The following is a 15,991-nucleotide window of genomic DNA, read 5'->3' as shown; positions in this document are numbered from 1 at the left end:
TCTTTTGTATAAATACCAAGGAATGGGACAGCTGGGTCTTATAGTGGTTCCATTCTTAATTTTTTTAACCTTTATTTATTTTGGTGCTGGGGAATGAACCCAGGGCCTCTCACATGCTAGGCAAGCGTTCTACCACTGAGCCACAATCCCAGCCCCCATTCTTAATTTTTTGAGGCATCTCCATAATGCTTTCTGGAGTAGTTGTACTAACTTACAGTCCCACCAACAATGTATGAGTGTACCTTTCTGCCCACATCCTCACCAACATTTAAAATTTTTTGTTTATAGAAGGACATAATACCTTTATTTTATTTATTTATATGTGGTGCTGAGGATCAAACCCAGTGCCTCATACGTGAGAGGTGAGTGCTTTACCACTGAGCCACAACCCCAGCCTCTTCACCAACATTTATTATTATTTGTATTCTTGATCATTGCAATTCTGAGTGGAGAGAGATGAAATATTAGTGTGGTTTTGATTTGCATTTTCCTGATTTCTAGAGGAGTTGAACATTTTTTTTGTATATTTGTCATTTGTGTTTCTTCTTTTGAGAAATGTCTGTTTAGTTATTTTGCCCATTTATTAGGTTATTTGTGTTTTGGTGTTAAGTTTTTTGAGTTCTTTATATATGCTGGATATTGATCTCCCGTCAGAGGAATAGTAGGCAAAGATTTCCCCCCATTCTGTTGTCTCTCTCTTCATGCTCTTTTTTCCTTCACATTCCACTTATTGATTCTTGGTTTTATTACTTGAGCTTTAGGGCTCTTGTTTGAGGAAGTTAGTACTTGCACCAATATGATGGAGTGTTGGTCCTATTTTTCTTTTTCCTAGCAATTGCAAAGTTTATGGTCTAATTCCTAAGACTTTAATTCACTTTGATTTGACTTTGTGCAGCGTAAGAGATAGGGATGAAGTTTTATTCTTCTATATATTGAAATTAATCAGTATAATTATATTTTATCTTACATTTTTCCATCCTGCAAGATTATGTGGAAAGGGAGTGTAGGTATGTACAATGTATATTTTATGTGTATATATTTGTACACACACACACACATATAATTGTACTTTCATTTTAATTGCTTTCTTCTTCACCTGCTTATGATTTAGCCTTGGTTTGACTTAGATGGGGTATAATTATATGTGGATTTGAGCTTTTTTCAAATTTTGTTTTTAGATGTTGATAGACCTTTATTTTATTCATTTATGTATATGCGGTGCTGAGAATCGACCACAGTACCCCACACGTGCTACAGTTATTGAGCCACAACCCCAGCTCCAAATTTGAGTTGTTTTGATCTGACATTTGTTTGTTCATATCTTAGTTTTTGTCCCTCATATTGCCCCTTATTTGCTGTCTTGCCCCAATAGTATCCAATTTTCCTGTTTCTTCTTCCTCTCTTTTGTTTTTTAGTACTTTTAAAAAACTCCTTCTCCTTTATAGTTATCATCTTCTACCTACCTCCTGCCTATCCTCTGTTCATTTTTTAAAGAGGTAATGTATTTTAAAATTTTTTTTAGTTTTAGATGAGCACAATATCTTAATTTTATTTATATATTTTTATGTGGTGATGAGGATTGAACCAGTGCCTAACACATTTGGCAAGTGCTCTACCACTAAGCTACAACCACAGCCCCACCTCTGTTCATTTCTTAAATATTTCAAATCTGTGTGCCATATATTGATTTGGCACATTTACATTTATTAACCAATTTAATTCATGTAGCAGACCTTTAAAGTAGATACTTTGGTTATCTGTATAAGTAGAGAAGGAAACCAAGGAATAGAAGGTTAGATAATTTGTCTACATTCACTTAGATAATAAATGACAGAGTGATTCAAACCGAAGCAATTTTTTATGTTTTTTTAAAAATTTTTTTAGTTGTAAATGGACACAATACCTGTATTTTATTTATTTAATTGTATCTGATGCTGAAGATTGAATCCGGTGCTTCACATGTTAGGTAAGCGCTTACCACAAGCCACAACCCCAGGCCTCTATTGTGTTTTTTACCAGCAATAACTTTTATTTATTTATTTATCTATTTATTTTTGATACCAAGGATTGAACCCAGGGGTGCTTAACCACTGAGCAACATCCTCAACCCTTTATTATATTTTATGAGTGGCAGGATCTGGTTGAGTTGCTTATAGCCTTGATAAGTTGCTGAGGTTGGGTTTGAACCTCAGCCTCATCCTCCCAAGCCATTGGGATTACAGTTGATTTTATTTTAATTGAAAAATAATAACTTTGTGGTACATTGATGTTTTGAAGTATGTTTACAATACGTAACATTTAATTTGAACATTATAGTGTTTTGTAGATCTTGGCCATTATCTGGAAACAACAAAGTAGTGGTCTTCTCAGAGGACATAAATTTGGGTATTTTCCCATGAATCAGATTCATCTAGCCTTTCCTGATTAGATAGCATGTCTTTTGTGGAAAATTATTATTATTCTCTGTTTTTATTTTTATTTTTTTGCAGTACTAGGGATTGAATCCAGGGACTCCTACCCCTGAGCTATATCCTCAGTGTGGAAAGTTCTTATTTGTCTAACAAGGGGAATTTAGAAGACATTTAAAAGTTCTGCTAGAATTTTTTTTTAAAGAGAGAGATGAGGCCTAATTTCTTGACATATAGGACTTTAGGTCATACTTTAAGAACTAAAAAGAGTTATATGAATTATTTTCAATTAATGAAATAACTTGTTAAGTATAAGCAACCTATGAGATGAAGGAAATTTATTTTACCGTTTTTTCAATGTCATTTCATTTCTCTCCAAATTGTGTTGATGTAGAGCAGGATTCCTCACCCTGGTGCTGTTGATATTTTGGGCTGAGTAATAATTCTTTGTTATGGCCTGTGTGTTGTAGGACATTTAACATTATTTCTGGCCTCTGCCCACTATATATTACTACCATCCTTTCCCTGTCATTTGTGACAACTGAAATTTTTTTTAGACATTGTCAAATATTCCCTGGTGTGGAAGACAAATGGATTATGATTGACAATCACTAATATAGAGCAGGTTACATCCTTTTTGGACTTGGAGTTTTTCTAAAGGTTAGGAAACTGGTTTAATAACTTTATACTCATTTCCAAATGTGAGTTTCAATGCTTTAGAAAAAACCCTCAAGCTTCCTAGGGTTTTTCTAAGCCTATGTAAGATACCCATAGCAATCTTTAGTTGTAAACTATTTTTCATTGATTAAAAAAACATTAAATTTAAAAAAAAATTTGTCTTATAATCTAGAGCATTTCTTTAGTAACTGGAATTTAGTACAGTATGCTTTTCATTAAGGCTTGGGAGGACCGTCTGATCCGAATACAAGAAACAATTGATGAATGGTTAAAAGTACAAGCTCAGTGGCTGTATCTGGAGCCTATATTTTGTTCTGAGGATATCATGCAACAGATGCCAGAAGAAGGACGTCAGTTTCAGACAGTAGACAGACATTGGAGGGATATTATGAAATTTTGTGCAAAAGATCCAAAGGTGAAGTATTTGTTTTCATTCTTATAATAGGTGAACCAATCTTTCCTTCTTTTCTTTGTTTATTTATTTATTTTTTAGTATTGGGGATTGAACCAAGGGCCTCAAGCATAGTAGGCCAGCAATCTACCACTGAGTCACATATGCATCCCTGAACCTTTATTTTTGGATATTAAAGAAAGCATTAACTTTTTTTCTGATTACAGAAGTAAATCCTATGCAGTATATACAAATTAGTTCAGAAAATGTAAAAATGTATGAAAGTATTAGTAATTTAACTTTTCAATTCATAAAATACACTAACTTATAGCTCTTTACTATTTAGTGGAGCTGCTTCAAAAGGACATTTAATTTACTTGACTATATAAAATCACCATTTCTCTCCTAACAAAATAAATAGGTAAATAAAATGGAGAAGTCAGTAAAGAATAGTTGATTGGTAAAGGTGATTCTCTGTATGCTCAAAAATGATAGAGAAAAAAGAATCTGCTCAGTTGGTCTCAATTCATATGTATCTTTCCTAGTGAGTTAATACCTTGTGTCTATTTTTAATACTGAAAACAGACTATTTTTCAGACACATAGTAACCACAGACCATAGATATACATTTATTTTTAAATCTGGTATTCAACTTACATAACAATTTATTTCACTTCTAGACTTATTGAGAGTCAATAGTATACTGAAATTTATAAGTTTCAGAAATTTTGTTTTACCTGTTGATTTTAAGCATTGTGAGATATATGGTCATTTTTGCAGTGACTCAATTCTGCTGTCATTATAGTGAGAGAATGGCCAGAAATAATATGTAAATGAATGGGTTGTCTGTGATAAAATAAAACTTTGCTATGGACACTGATATTTTTATATATCATGACAAAATCTTCTGATTTTTTTAACCTTCTAAAAGTATAAGAATAATTCTTAATTCATGAACCATATAAAACTCGCATCAAGCTAAATTTGGCTAGTGGGATATAGTTTATCAATTCCTGTGGTAAATCATGTTTATAGTTGAAGGCTGTAAAAGTAAAAATTAAAATATACTCTTTCTACAGCATTCAGAAGAATGTAGGTGAAGTGAAAATATGCATGAGAATCATAACTTCTCATTTGTAATTAATATCCTTTGATAAGAATAATTAGGATCTATTGAATTTTAATAGTTTTTATATTACAAAACATTTCACTGAAGAGATACAAGATGGCAAGCTACAGGAAAGCTATATTCCTTGTTACTCCATGTCTCAGGATTCAAGCAGAGGAAATAATGTTTCTCTGAGAGGCAGCTATCACTGCCCACCAACCTTCTGCTTTTTACCTGCCATTTGTCCACTGTGATTGCCCACTGCCTGCCAGCATATCATCTGCTTTTTGAGTGCAAATCACTTGCTGACTGCCCCCTATCATCCACCATTTGCCTGTTTGCCCACCTCTTGCCTGCCTATTGCTTGCGTTTCACCTACCCATTGCCTACTGCTTAATGTCCACCTGCCGATTGCCTGCTGTTAGCCTGCAAATTGCCCACAGACTACCAGGGGATTGCCTGCTGCCCGCTGTTCCCTGAAAATCCATTGTCACAGTACCTGCAGGTAAGGTACTGGAAACCTTCAGGGACACTATAAGACTACAGTTAAGAAACCGTATTGCCTCAGATCCATACCGCTAGATGGGAAAACACACAAACAACATGAAAAAACAAGGGAACAAAGTGCCTCAAACAAACCAAAATGTTCCAACAACAGAATCCATAGACAACATAATAGAAGAAATGTCAGAGAAAGAGTTTAGAAGTTTCATAGTTAGACTAATCTTTGAAATAAGGGATGGTATCTGAGAGAAAATACAGGAAGTGAATGATCACTTCAGGAAAGAGACAGAGATTATAAAAAGGAATCAAGCAGAAATCCTTGGAATGAAGGAAACAATAAACTAAAATAAAAATTCAATGGGAGATATCAGCAGACTAGACTACTTAGAAGACAAAATCTCAGGCAATGAAGACAAAATATATACTCTTGCAAATAAAGTCAGCCTCACAGAGAAGATGGTAAAAAATATGAACAGGATTTCCAAGAAATATGGGATAACATGAAAAGGCCAAATTTAAGATTTGCCGAAATAGAGGAAGGCGTGGAGATACAAACCAAAAGAATGCACAATCTTTTCAAATGACATAGTATCAGAAAATTTCCCTAACCTAAAGAATGAAATGGAAAATCAACTACAAGAGGCTTATAGGACTTACAGGACCCCAAATGTATAAAATTACAACAGACCCACACCAAGGCACATTATAATGGGAATGTCTAACATATAGAATTTTAAAGGCTGCGAGAGAAAAAAAAGTCGTATAACACATGGGAAAACCAATTCGGATTTCAGCTGATTTCTCAACCCAAACTCTGAAAGCCATGAGGTCTTGGAATAACATATATTGAGCTCTGAAAGAAAATGGATGCCAATTGAGAATTGTATATCTAGCAAAATTAAGCTTCAGATTTGATGACAAAATAAAAAACTTCCATGATAAACAAAAATTAAAAGAATTCACAGCTAGAAAGCCTACACTACAGAACATACTCAGCAAAATACTCTATGAGAAGGAAATGAAAAAGACAATGAAAACCAAAGGGAGGAACTACCACTAAAGGAAAGGACAATCAAAGGAGAAACCAAGTCAAGTTAAAAATAAAAAATAAACCCAAGTGACCAGGAATACAAATTATATCTCAGTAATAAAATTATAGCTCAGTAATTGATGGCCTAAACTCATCAATAAAAAGACATAGACTGGCGATTGGATTTTAAAAAAAAGACCCAACAATATGCTGTCTTCAAGAGACGTGCCTTCAAGGAAATATCGGACTGAATGTGAAAGGTTGGGGAAAAGTGTATCACATGAACTGTGTAAACAAGTAGGAGTTTCTATCATATCAGATAAAGTGGACTTCAAGCCAAAATTAGAACGATAAAGAAGGACATTTCATACTGGTTAAGGGAATCATATGTGAACAAGACATAACAATTCTAAATATATATGCCCCAAACAATGGAGCATCTACATACATCAAACAAACCCTTCTTAATTTCAAGAATCAAATAGAATACAATACAATTATACTGGCTAACTTTAACCTTTCTCACCACTGGATAGATCTTCCAAACAAAAACTACACAAAGAAACTAGAACTCAATAATACAATCAATGGCTTAGACTTAACAGACATATATAAAGTATTTCATCCATCATTGAGCGAATACATTTTCTTCTCAGCAGCACATGGATTCTTCTCTAAAATAGACCATATCTTATGCCACAAAGCAACTCAGCAAATACAAAAAATAGAAATCCTACCGTGCATTCTATCAGATCATAATGGAATGAAACTAGAGATCAACAATAAAATAAAAAATAGAAGACACTCTAACACCTGAGACTAAATAGCATGCTATTGAATGATGAATGTATAGCAGAAGAAATCAGGGAGGAAATAAAAAATACTTAGAGGTAAATGAGAATACCTGTACAACATATCAAAATCTCTGGGACACTATGAAGGCAGTGCTAAGAGGAAAGCTTATTGCATTGAGTTCACTCATTAAAAGAATAAAAATCCAACAAATAAATGACCTAACATTACATCTCATATCCCTAGAAAAAGCAGAACAAATCAACACCAAAAGCAGTAGGGGACAGGAAATAATTAAAATCAGAGCTGAAATCAATGAAATTGAAACAAAAGAAACAACTCAAAAAATTGATAAAACAAAAAGTTGGTTCTTTGAAAAAAATAAATAAAATTGATAAACCCTTAGCTATACTAACAAAAAGAAAACACAGATTACTAAAATTTGTGATGGAAAAGGAAATACTATAATGGACACTACTAAAATACAGAAGATAATTAAAAACTATTTTGAAAATTTATACTCCAATAAAATAGAAAATCTCAAAGACATCAACAAATTTCTAGAGACATATGATCTACCCAAATTGAATCGGGATGACATACACAATTTAAATAGACCAATTCAAGCAGTGAAATAGGAGACACCATTAAAAGCCTACTATCTAAAAGAAAAGCCGAGGACCAGATGGATACTCAGCTGAGTTCTACAAGATTGTCAAAGAAGAATTAATATCAGTATTCCTCAAAGTAATTAAATGAATTAGAAAAGGAGGGAACCTTTCCAAACTCATTCTATGAGGCTAGTATCACCCTGATACCAGACAAAGACACATCAAGGAAAGAAAACTTCAGACCAATATCCCTGATGAACGTAGAAGCAAAAATTCTCAATAAAATTCTGGCAAATCCCATACAAAACATATTAAAAAGATAGTGCACTACAATCAAGTGAGTTTCATCCCAGGGATGCAAAGTTGTTTCAACATATGGAAATCAATAAATGTAATCCATCATATCAATAGACTTAAAGAGAAGAATTACATTATTATCTCAATAGATGCAGAGAAAGCATTTGACAAAATACAGGACCCTTTCATATTCAAAACACTAGAAAAACTAGGGATAGTAGGATCATACCTCAACATTGTAAAAGCTATCTATACTAAGCCCAGGGCCAACATCATTCTAAATGGAGGAAAATTGAAAGCATTTCCTCTAAAAACTGGAAAGATAGGGATGCCCTCTTTCACCACTTCCATTCAACATAGTTCTTGAAACTCTAGCTAGAGCAATCAGACAGACCAAAGAAATTAAAAGGATACGAATGGGAAATGAAGAACTCAAACTATCACTGTTTCTGACTACATATATTTAGAAGATCCAAAAAAATTTCACCAGAAAACTTTTATAATTAGTAAATGAATTCAGCAAAGTAGCAGGATATAAAATCAATTCTCATAAATCAAATGAATTTCTATACATAAGTGATAAATCCACTGCAAATGAATTAGAAAGATCACCCCATTCACAATAGTCTCAAAAAAAAAATACCTGGGAATCAATGTAACAAAAGGATGAAAGACCTCTATAATGAAAACCTAGAACACTAAAGAAAGAAATCGAGGAGCTGGAGTTTTGGCTCATTGGTAGAGCACTCCTCTAACATGCGTGGGGCCCTGGGTTCAATCCTCAGCACCACATAAAAATAAAATAAAGATATTGCGTCCGACCACAACTAAAATAATTTTTTTTTTAAAAAAAGAAAGAAATTGAGGAAGACCTTAAAGATGGAAAGATATCCCTTGTTCTTGGATAGGCAGAGATAATGTTGTCAAAATAGCCATACGACCAGAACTGTTATACAGATTTAATGCAATTCCTATTAAAATCCCAAAGACATTCTTCATAGAACTTTCTAGTTCTATTGCTTTCTCTAATAGAGCAATCATGAAATTCATTTGGAAAAATAAAAGACCCAGAATAACCAAAGCAATACTTAGCAAGAAGAGTGAAGCAGGAGGCATCACAATACCAGACCTCAAACTATACTACAGAGCAATAGTAACAAAAACTGCCTGGTATTGGTACCAAAACAGACATGTAGACCAGTGGTACAAAAGAGAAGACACGGAGGCATAAATATTGTTTTTTCATAGTAGATAAAGATGCCAAAAACATACATTGGGGGAAAAATAGCCTATTCAACAAATGGTGCTGGGAAAACTGGAATCTATATGCACCAAAATGAAATTAAACCTCTGTCTCTCACCCTGCACAAAAATCAACTCAAAGTGGATCAGAGACTTAGGCATTAGAACAGAGACTCTGTGCCTAATAGAAGAAAAAGTAGGCCCAAATCTTCATCATGTTGGCTTAGACCCCAGCTTCCTTAACAAGACTTCTAATGTGGAAGAAGAAAAACAAGAATCAATAAATGGGATGGATTCAATCTAAAAAGTTTCTTTTCAGCAAAGGAAACAACAACATGATGAGAGAGCCTACAGAATGGGAAAAAAATCTTTACCACATGCACCTCATATAAAGCACTAATCTCCAGGATATATGAAGAACTCAAAAAACTTAACACCAAACCCCCCCCCCACACACACAAATAATCCAATCAATAAATGGGCTAAGGAAATGAACAGACACTTCACAGAAGAAGAAATGAAATTGATTAACAAATATATATAAAAATTCATCTCTAACAATTAGAGAAATACAAATCAAAACAACTCTAAGATTTCGTCTCACTCTAATCAGAATGGCAATTACCAAGAATATAAGCAATAATTTATGTTGGCAAGGATGTGGGGAAAAGGTACACTCATATATTGCTGGTGGGACTATAAATTGGTACAACCACTATGGAAAGCAGTATGGAGATTCATCAGAAAACTTGGAGTGAAACCACCATTTGACATAGTTATCCCACTCCTCAATTTATACTCAAAGGATTTAAAATCAGCATACTACAGTATCACAGCCACATCAATATTTATAGTAGCTCAATTCACAATAGCTAAACTATGGAACCAACATAGTTTAGCTATTGTGAATTAGATGCTTTTCAACAGATGAATGGATAAAGGAAATGTGGTACATATACACAGTAGAATATTACTCAGCCTTAAAGAAGAATGAAATTATGGCATTTGCAAGTAAATGAATAGAACTAGAGAATATCATGCTAAGTGAGATAAATCAATCCCCACAAACCAAAGGCAGAATGTTATCTCTGATAAGCAGGGCATAGTGAGGAGTCAGGTAGGGAAGAATGATAGAACTCTGGATTGTGCAGAGGGGAGTGAGAGGAGGGGTGGGAGTGAGAAGGATAGTAAAATGAGATAGACATTATTACCCTATATACATTTATGATTACACTACTGGTGTGACTCAGCACCATGTACAGCCAGAGGAATGAGAAGTTATGCTCCATTTATGTACAGTGTGTCAAAATTCATTCTATTGTCAAATATAACTAATTAGAATTTTTAAAAATTAAAAAAATTCACTGTGTAAACTTTTTGAAATTATAATATTTTATCATATAGTATAGATTGTTTAGGTCTTATATCTAGTACACAAGTGTCTCTTACACCAACATGTCTCTTTTAGGTTCTTGCTGCTACTTCTTTAACAGGTTTATTGGAAAAACTACAAAACTGCAATGAACTTTTGGATAAAATTATGAAAGGACTTAATGCATATCTTGAAAAGAAACGTCTTTTCTTCCCTCGGTATGATGGATAATCAAAAGTGCTATGATTTAAAGTGTTATCTGATATTGATGAATATCACTAAAGTTTTTGTATTTGCATGTTTTTTTTTTTAGTTTTTTTTTCTTATCTAATGATGAAATGTTGGAGATTTTGTCAGAAACCAAAGATCCACTTAGAGTTCAGCCTCACTTAAAAAAATGCTTTGAGGGCATTGCTAAATTGGAGTTCCTTCCCAATTTGGACATTAAGGCCATGTATAGCTCTGAAGGTGAGCGAGTGGAGCTTATTGAACTCATTTCCACATCTATAGCCCGCGGTGCTGTAGAAAAGTGGCTCATTCAAGTAGAAGATCTAATGCTTCGAAGTATTCATGATGTGATTGCTGCAGCCAGGCTGGTATGTTTCTTAGGACTTAATGTATAAAACTATATTCTGCAAATGCTGTTTAGAAGGTTTGAGTTGGTACCAATAAATTAATACTTAAAGTTCTGTTTTAAACCATTTATTATTTTATTTATTTGTAACTAAGATTAAAATAACAATATTAGTTAGAATTGATAATATGTGTCTAAATATTACAAAATGATATTAGAAAATAATAAAAGGTATTTTTATATAGAATGGGGGAGGGTCCACTGATAGGCTCTTAGAGAAACTGAGGTTGAAACTGAGACACAAATGATAAATAGGGAATAACCAGGTGAAAAGCAAGTGGAAGAGAGTGTAGGTGTCCTGGGTAAAGGCCCTGGCATCAAAAAGAAGCAGGGATTTGTGAGAACCTCAAAGAAGACAACTGTGTCTGGAATAGAGTGAGTACAGAGTAAAGTCAGATGAGGTTGGAAAGGAACACAGTTACTAGATTGCATTTTATTTTAAATACTATGAAAGGCTAAAGATATTTTAATCAGAGAAGGGATATAGTCTGATTTATATTTTTACACCACTATGGCTGTGGTATAAAGAATGAATTAGTTGGTGTATGAAAATAGGAAGGCAAATTGGGAGACACCAGATGAAAAGTGATATGGGCTGGTACTAGGGAAGTAGCAAAAGATGTGGAGCAAAGTAGACAGAAACATAATTTGTAGTTAATTTCAACAGGTCTTGGTGATGAATTGGTTGTAGAGTAGAAAGATGAGGAGGGGCAAGTCTCAAGAATTAGCATTAAGTTTTCTGATTTGAGTATATGGGTGGCATTTACTCTGTGGAGATGCCTGGAAGAGAAGCAGGCTTGTGGAAGCTTGGGAGAAAAATCATGGGTTTAATTTGAGACGTGTTTAATTGAAATGCTTATAAGGTAGCCTTGTGTATATGTCTTGTAGGCAAACCATCATGCCCTTCAGTGCTTGGCTGCCCTGTAGGTTAGTTCTCCTCAAATAGTTAAGTGAATGATCTAGTTCACTTGCTGTTTTTTACACTTACAACTACTTTAAAATTCCAAATGAGACGAACAAACATCGAAGGAGGATACATAATAAATTGGAAAAAAATACAACACCTAGGTAGTACATGTACCTCACTTAATGATAATCTTGAATGATAAACTTCAATGTGTTTCTGCCTTAGGAACACAAAGGAGCAATTATATTGTACAAGAAATAGTTTTTGAAGCCCTTATAGACTTATATCAGCAATTCTCTGCATGAATGAAGTAGCCTTTTTATTTTATCAAGAACGCATTCAGCTCATTCTTTTGTGGTAGCTTTTCTGTTCTTGCAGATAAAGCTGTACTTTTTCTCTCCTTTCGCTACTTATAATTCCAAACAAACTTAAAACACACAAGAAAGAATAAACATTATCCACGATAGTATTTCCTTAATCACTATAGAAAATATGCTTTAATATCACTGCTCATCCTTCTTTAAAGCCTTAGGTTATTGTCATTTGTTTACAAAGATTGCTAATAATAAGGATTTTGTAACAATGTATATTTATAGTCTGTGTTATGTTAAACACATTCTTATATATAAGATGGTATGATTGTATTGAAAGCATAGTTTCCATTAGCATCAACTTCAAAATTCAATCTGTACTTGGTTTTCTCAATATATAATTTATGTCGGCATTATCATTTATTATCAAAGTAAACTATTTTTATAATGAATCCACAAATCTATTTAAATATCTTTTAAATATGAAAGCTTTAGAAATAAATGAAAGTACACACTTTGAACACCAAAGCACAGATTTTTTCAATTATATATAATCAAACAAATTGTTTATATACTCTGGTCATAGAAGTTTTTAGAAAAGCTGTAGATAAATAGTATAAGGGTTGTAACTTCTAGTCCAGTTTTCTACTAGATTATATAGTCATCTTTTCAACTAAATATGTCATCAGTATACAAAATCTATTTGACTTTATTTTTTACAGTTTAAGTTGGTTTGTAATAAAAGTAATATGTATTCTTTATAAAAACTTGACAGCTCCCATAGCAAGGAATATAAAAATCACATAGAAATAAACTTCAAGAAGAATCAACAATCACATTTGTCCAGAGATAACCCATTACTAGCATACTGATGCTCATTTTTAGTTCTTCTATAAATAAAGAAACATGTCAAAAATATAATCTTGGTTTGTAAAAATTTTCACATCTTTTAATCTTCCAAAGTTTTTCATGGATGTATGATATTATAACCCACAAATATACTAAATATTGAATTTTACATTATAAAACATTTAGCTTCTTTTCTTCTGCAATCTTTTAAAATTAGAAATTACTTTTAATTATTCAGGCTTATCCAGAATCTCCAAGAAGAGACTGGGTTAGAGAGTGGCCTGGCCAGGTTGTACTTTGTGTTTCTCAAATGTTCTGGACTTCTGAGACACAGGAAGTTATAAGTAGTGGGACAGAGGTAAAGATTATTTGAATTTGAACAACATTCTTTACTTCATTGCATATTTAGCTTGTATCTCTGTTTCTTTCTCTTTCTGTGTGTCTCTCCCTCCCCCTCCCTCCCTCCCTCCCTCTTCATCTCTCTCTCTCTCTCTCTCTCTCTCTCTCTCTCTCTCTCTCTCTCTCTCTCTCTTTTCAGTACTAAGAAATAAACCCAAGGGTGCTCTACCACTAACCTACATAGTCAGCATTTCTTTATTTTAAGGCAAGTTCTCACTAAGTTGCCCAGGCTGGCCTTGGACTTGCAATTTTCCTGCCTCAGCCTCATAAATTGCTGGGATTGCAGGCCTGCACCTATAATCACTGCACCTGGCTGTTTGTCTATTCTTTGCAAAGGCAATACTTCCCTAAATTTCTGTATATAGTATTAAATTATATATTTCTTAGAAAACTTATTCTTTTACTGGGTTTAGAGAAAATCCACTCTATAATGTATCCCTTTTTTTAACTTTTTTTTTTAGATGTAGGTATACACAATACCTTTATCTTATTTATTTTTATGTGGTCCTTAGGATCAAACTCAGTGCCTTATCCATGCTAGGCAAGTGCTCTATCACTGAGCTATAACTCCAGCCCTATAATGTATTTCTTTTTTTTTTTTTTTTTAAAGAAAGAGTGAGAGAGAGGGAGAGAGAATTTTTATATTTATTTTTTTTGGTATTTGGTGGACACAACATCTTTGTCTGTATGTGGTGCTGAGGATCGAACCCGGGCCGCACGCATGCCAGGCAAGCACGCTACCGCTTGAGCCACATCCCCAGCCCCCCTATAATGTATTTCTATATGGGATAGATTATGAAGTCATAATTCTTTTGTAAATGAATAAATATATAAAATATAGATTTAGGTAATGCATATAAAATCCATTAAATTGTTTTATTATTTTGTAGGGATTAAAGAAGTACTATACAGAACTCCAGAATCAACTAAATGATATTGTAGAGCTGGTAAGAGGAAAATTGTCTAAGCAGATCAGGATCACTCTGGGGGCATTAGTTACAATTGATGTCCATGCTAGAGATGTGGTCATGGACATGATTGAAACAGGTTTGTGACTTCTTCCTTTAATATTTTAAAAAAATATTTATTTTTAGTTGTAGTTAGACACAATACTTTGTTTATTTATTTGTTTTTATGTGGTGCTGAGGATCGAACCCAGGTCCTCGCCCGTGCTAGGCGAGTGGTCTACTGCTGAGCCATAACCCAGCCCCTCTTCCTTTAATATTTTTAAAAATCTTTTTTTTAGTTGTAGATGAACATAATTTTTTAATCTTTATTTTATTCATTTATTTTTACATCATGCTGAGGATTGAACCCAGTGCTTCATACATGCGAGGCAAGCACTCTGCCACTGAGCCACAACCCCAGGCCGACTTTTTCCTTTAATATTAAAGTTAAAAATATTTATAGCTTTCAGGAATAAAGATTTATTACTGTATGTCTTTTTCAACAGAATTGCATGATCTTTTCTATAAGTTGGGAAACGTGAATTGTTTGATATTTGCTGATAAAATACTATTTTTCGAATTATTTTCATTTAAGGATTATGTGTTTTATTCTTTCTAGGTGTCTCACATGATACAGATTTCCAGTGGCTTGCTCAGCTTCGTTATTATTGGGAATATGAGAATGCTCGAGTTCGTATCATTAATTGTGATGTAAAATATGCTTATGAATATCTTGGTAACTCACCTCGACTTGTCATTACTCCTCTAACTGACAGGTGTTACAGAACATTGGTATGCATTTAATTTTTTTTTTTTTTGGTACTGGGGATTGAATTTAGGGGTACTCGACCACTGAGCCACATCCCCAGCCCTATTTTGTATTTTATTTAGAGACAGGGTCTCATTGAGTTGCTTAGCGCCTCACTGTTGCTGAGGCTGGCTTTGAACTTGTGATTCTCCTCTCTCAGCCTCCTGAGCCACTGATATTACAGGTGTGTGCCACCACACCTGGCCTGCATTTAAATTATTTTAATCCATACATTAAAATTACTTTTCAGTGAGGTGTCAAATTTTTTTGTCTAAATTTAATATGGCTCTCTTCATTTATTGTTTTACTGGTAGTAGTTGAATACAATTATCCCTTCTTAATCCCAAATTCTCTTTATGTGAAATTATGGCAATAAATAATTACTTCTGGGTACTTTTATAGCATACAAGAATGTTTTTAATTCTAATGTATAGAAGTTGTGAGTCTCTTCCATTGTGAATAATTAGAAAAAGGGAGGGACTGAAAATATAAAAATAAAGCCAAAGCTTCACAAAATAGTATTAGTTTTTATAGTGGGATACTGGGAGAGATGAGAGAAAGATGAGAAAAGTACCTTTGGGTCCTGGAACTCCAACTTAGTGCGACTCAATAGGAAGGACAGAGCTTACATGTAGGGGATTATGCTTAGTTAGGCCTGTGCTTAGTTGTGAAGCTATGGAAGATAGAACAATGACTGTTAAAA

General features: G+C 33.7%; 1 protein-coding gene across 1 annotated transcript in view; it reads left to right on the top strand.

Annotated features, from left to right (window-relative positions):
* The window catches only part of Dnah12 (dynein axonemal heavy chain 12), a 260,520-nt gene that overhangs the window by 61,344 nt on the left and 183,185 nt on the right, over nucleotides 1-15,991 (top strand). The window contains exons 20-25 of the mRNA XM_071618864.1: nucleotides 3,307-3,501; nucleotides 10,530-10,651; nucleotides 10,747-11,029; nucleotides 13,373-13,492; nucleotides 14,424-14,580; nucleotides 15,100-15,272. Of these exons, the coding sequence (XP_071474965.1) occupies nucleotides 3,307-3,501; nucleotides 10,530-10,651; nucleotides 10,747-11,029; nucleotides 13,373-13,492; nucleotides 14,424-14,580; nucleotides 15,100-15,272 (1,050 nt within the window). The remainder of the gene's footprint in view (nucleotides 1-3,306; nucleotides 3,502-10,529; nucleotides 10,652-10,746; nucleotides 11,030-13,372; nucleotides 13,493-14,423; nucleotides 14,581-15,099; nucleotides 15,273-15,991) is intronic.

This window comes from Marmota flaviventris, chromosome 1 (genome assembly GCF_047511675.1).
Source record: "Marmota flaviventris isolate mMarFla1 chromosome 1, mMarFla1.hap1, whole genome shotgun sequence".
Classification (NCBI taxonomy): domain Eukaryota; kingdom Metazoa; phylum Chordata; class Mammalia; order Rodentia; family Sciuridae; genus Marmota; species Marmota flaviventris.
This window is presented reverse-complemented; position numbering and strand designations above follow the sequence as displayed.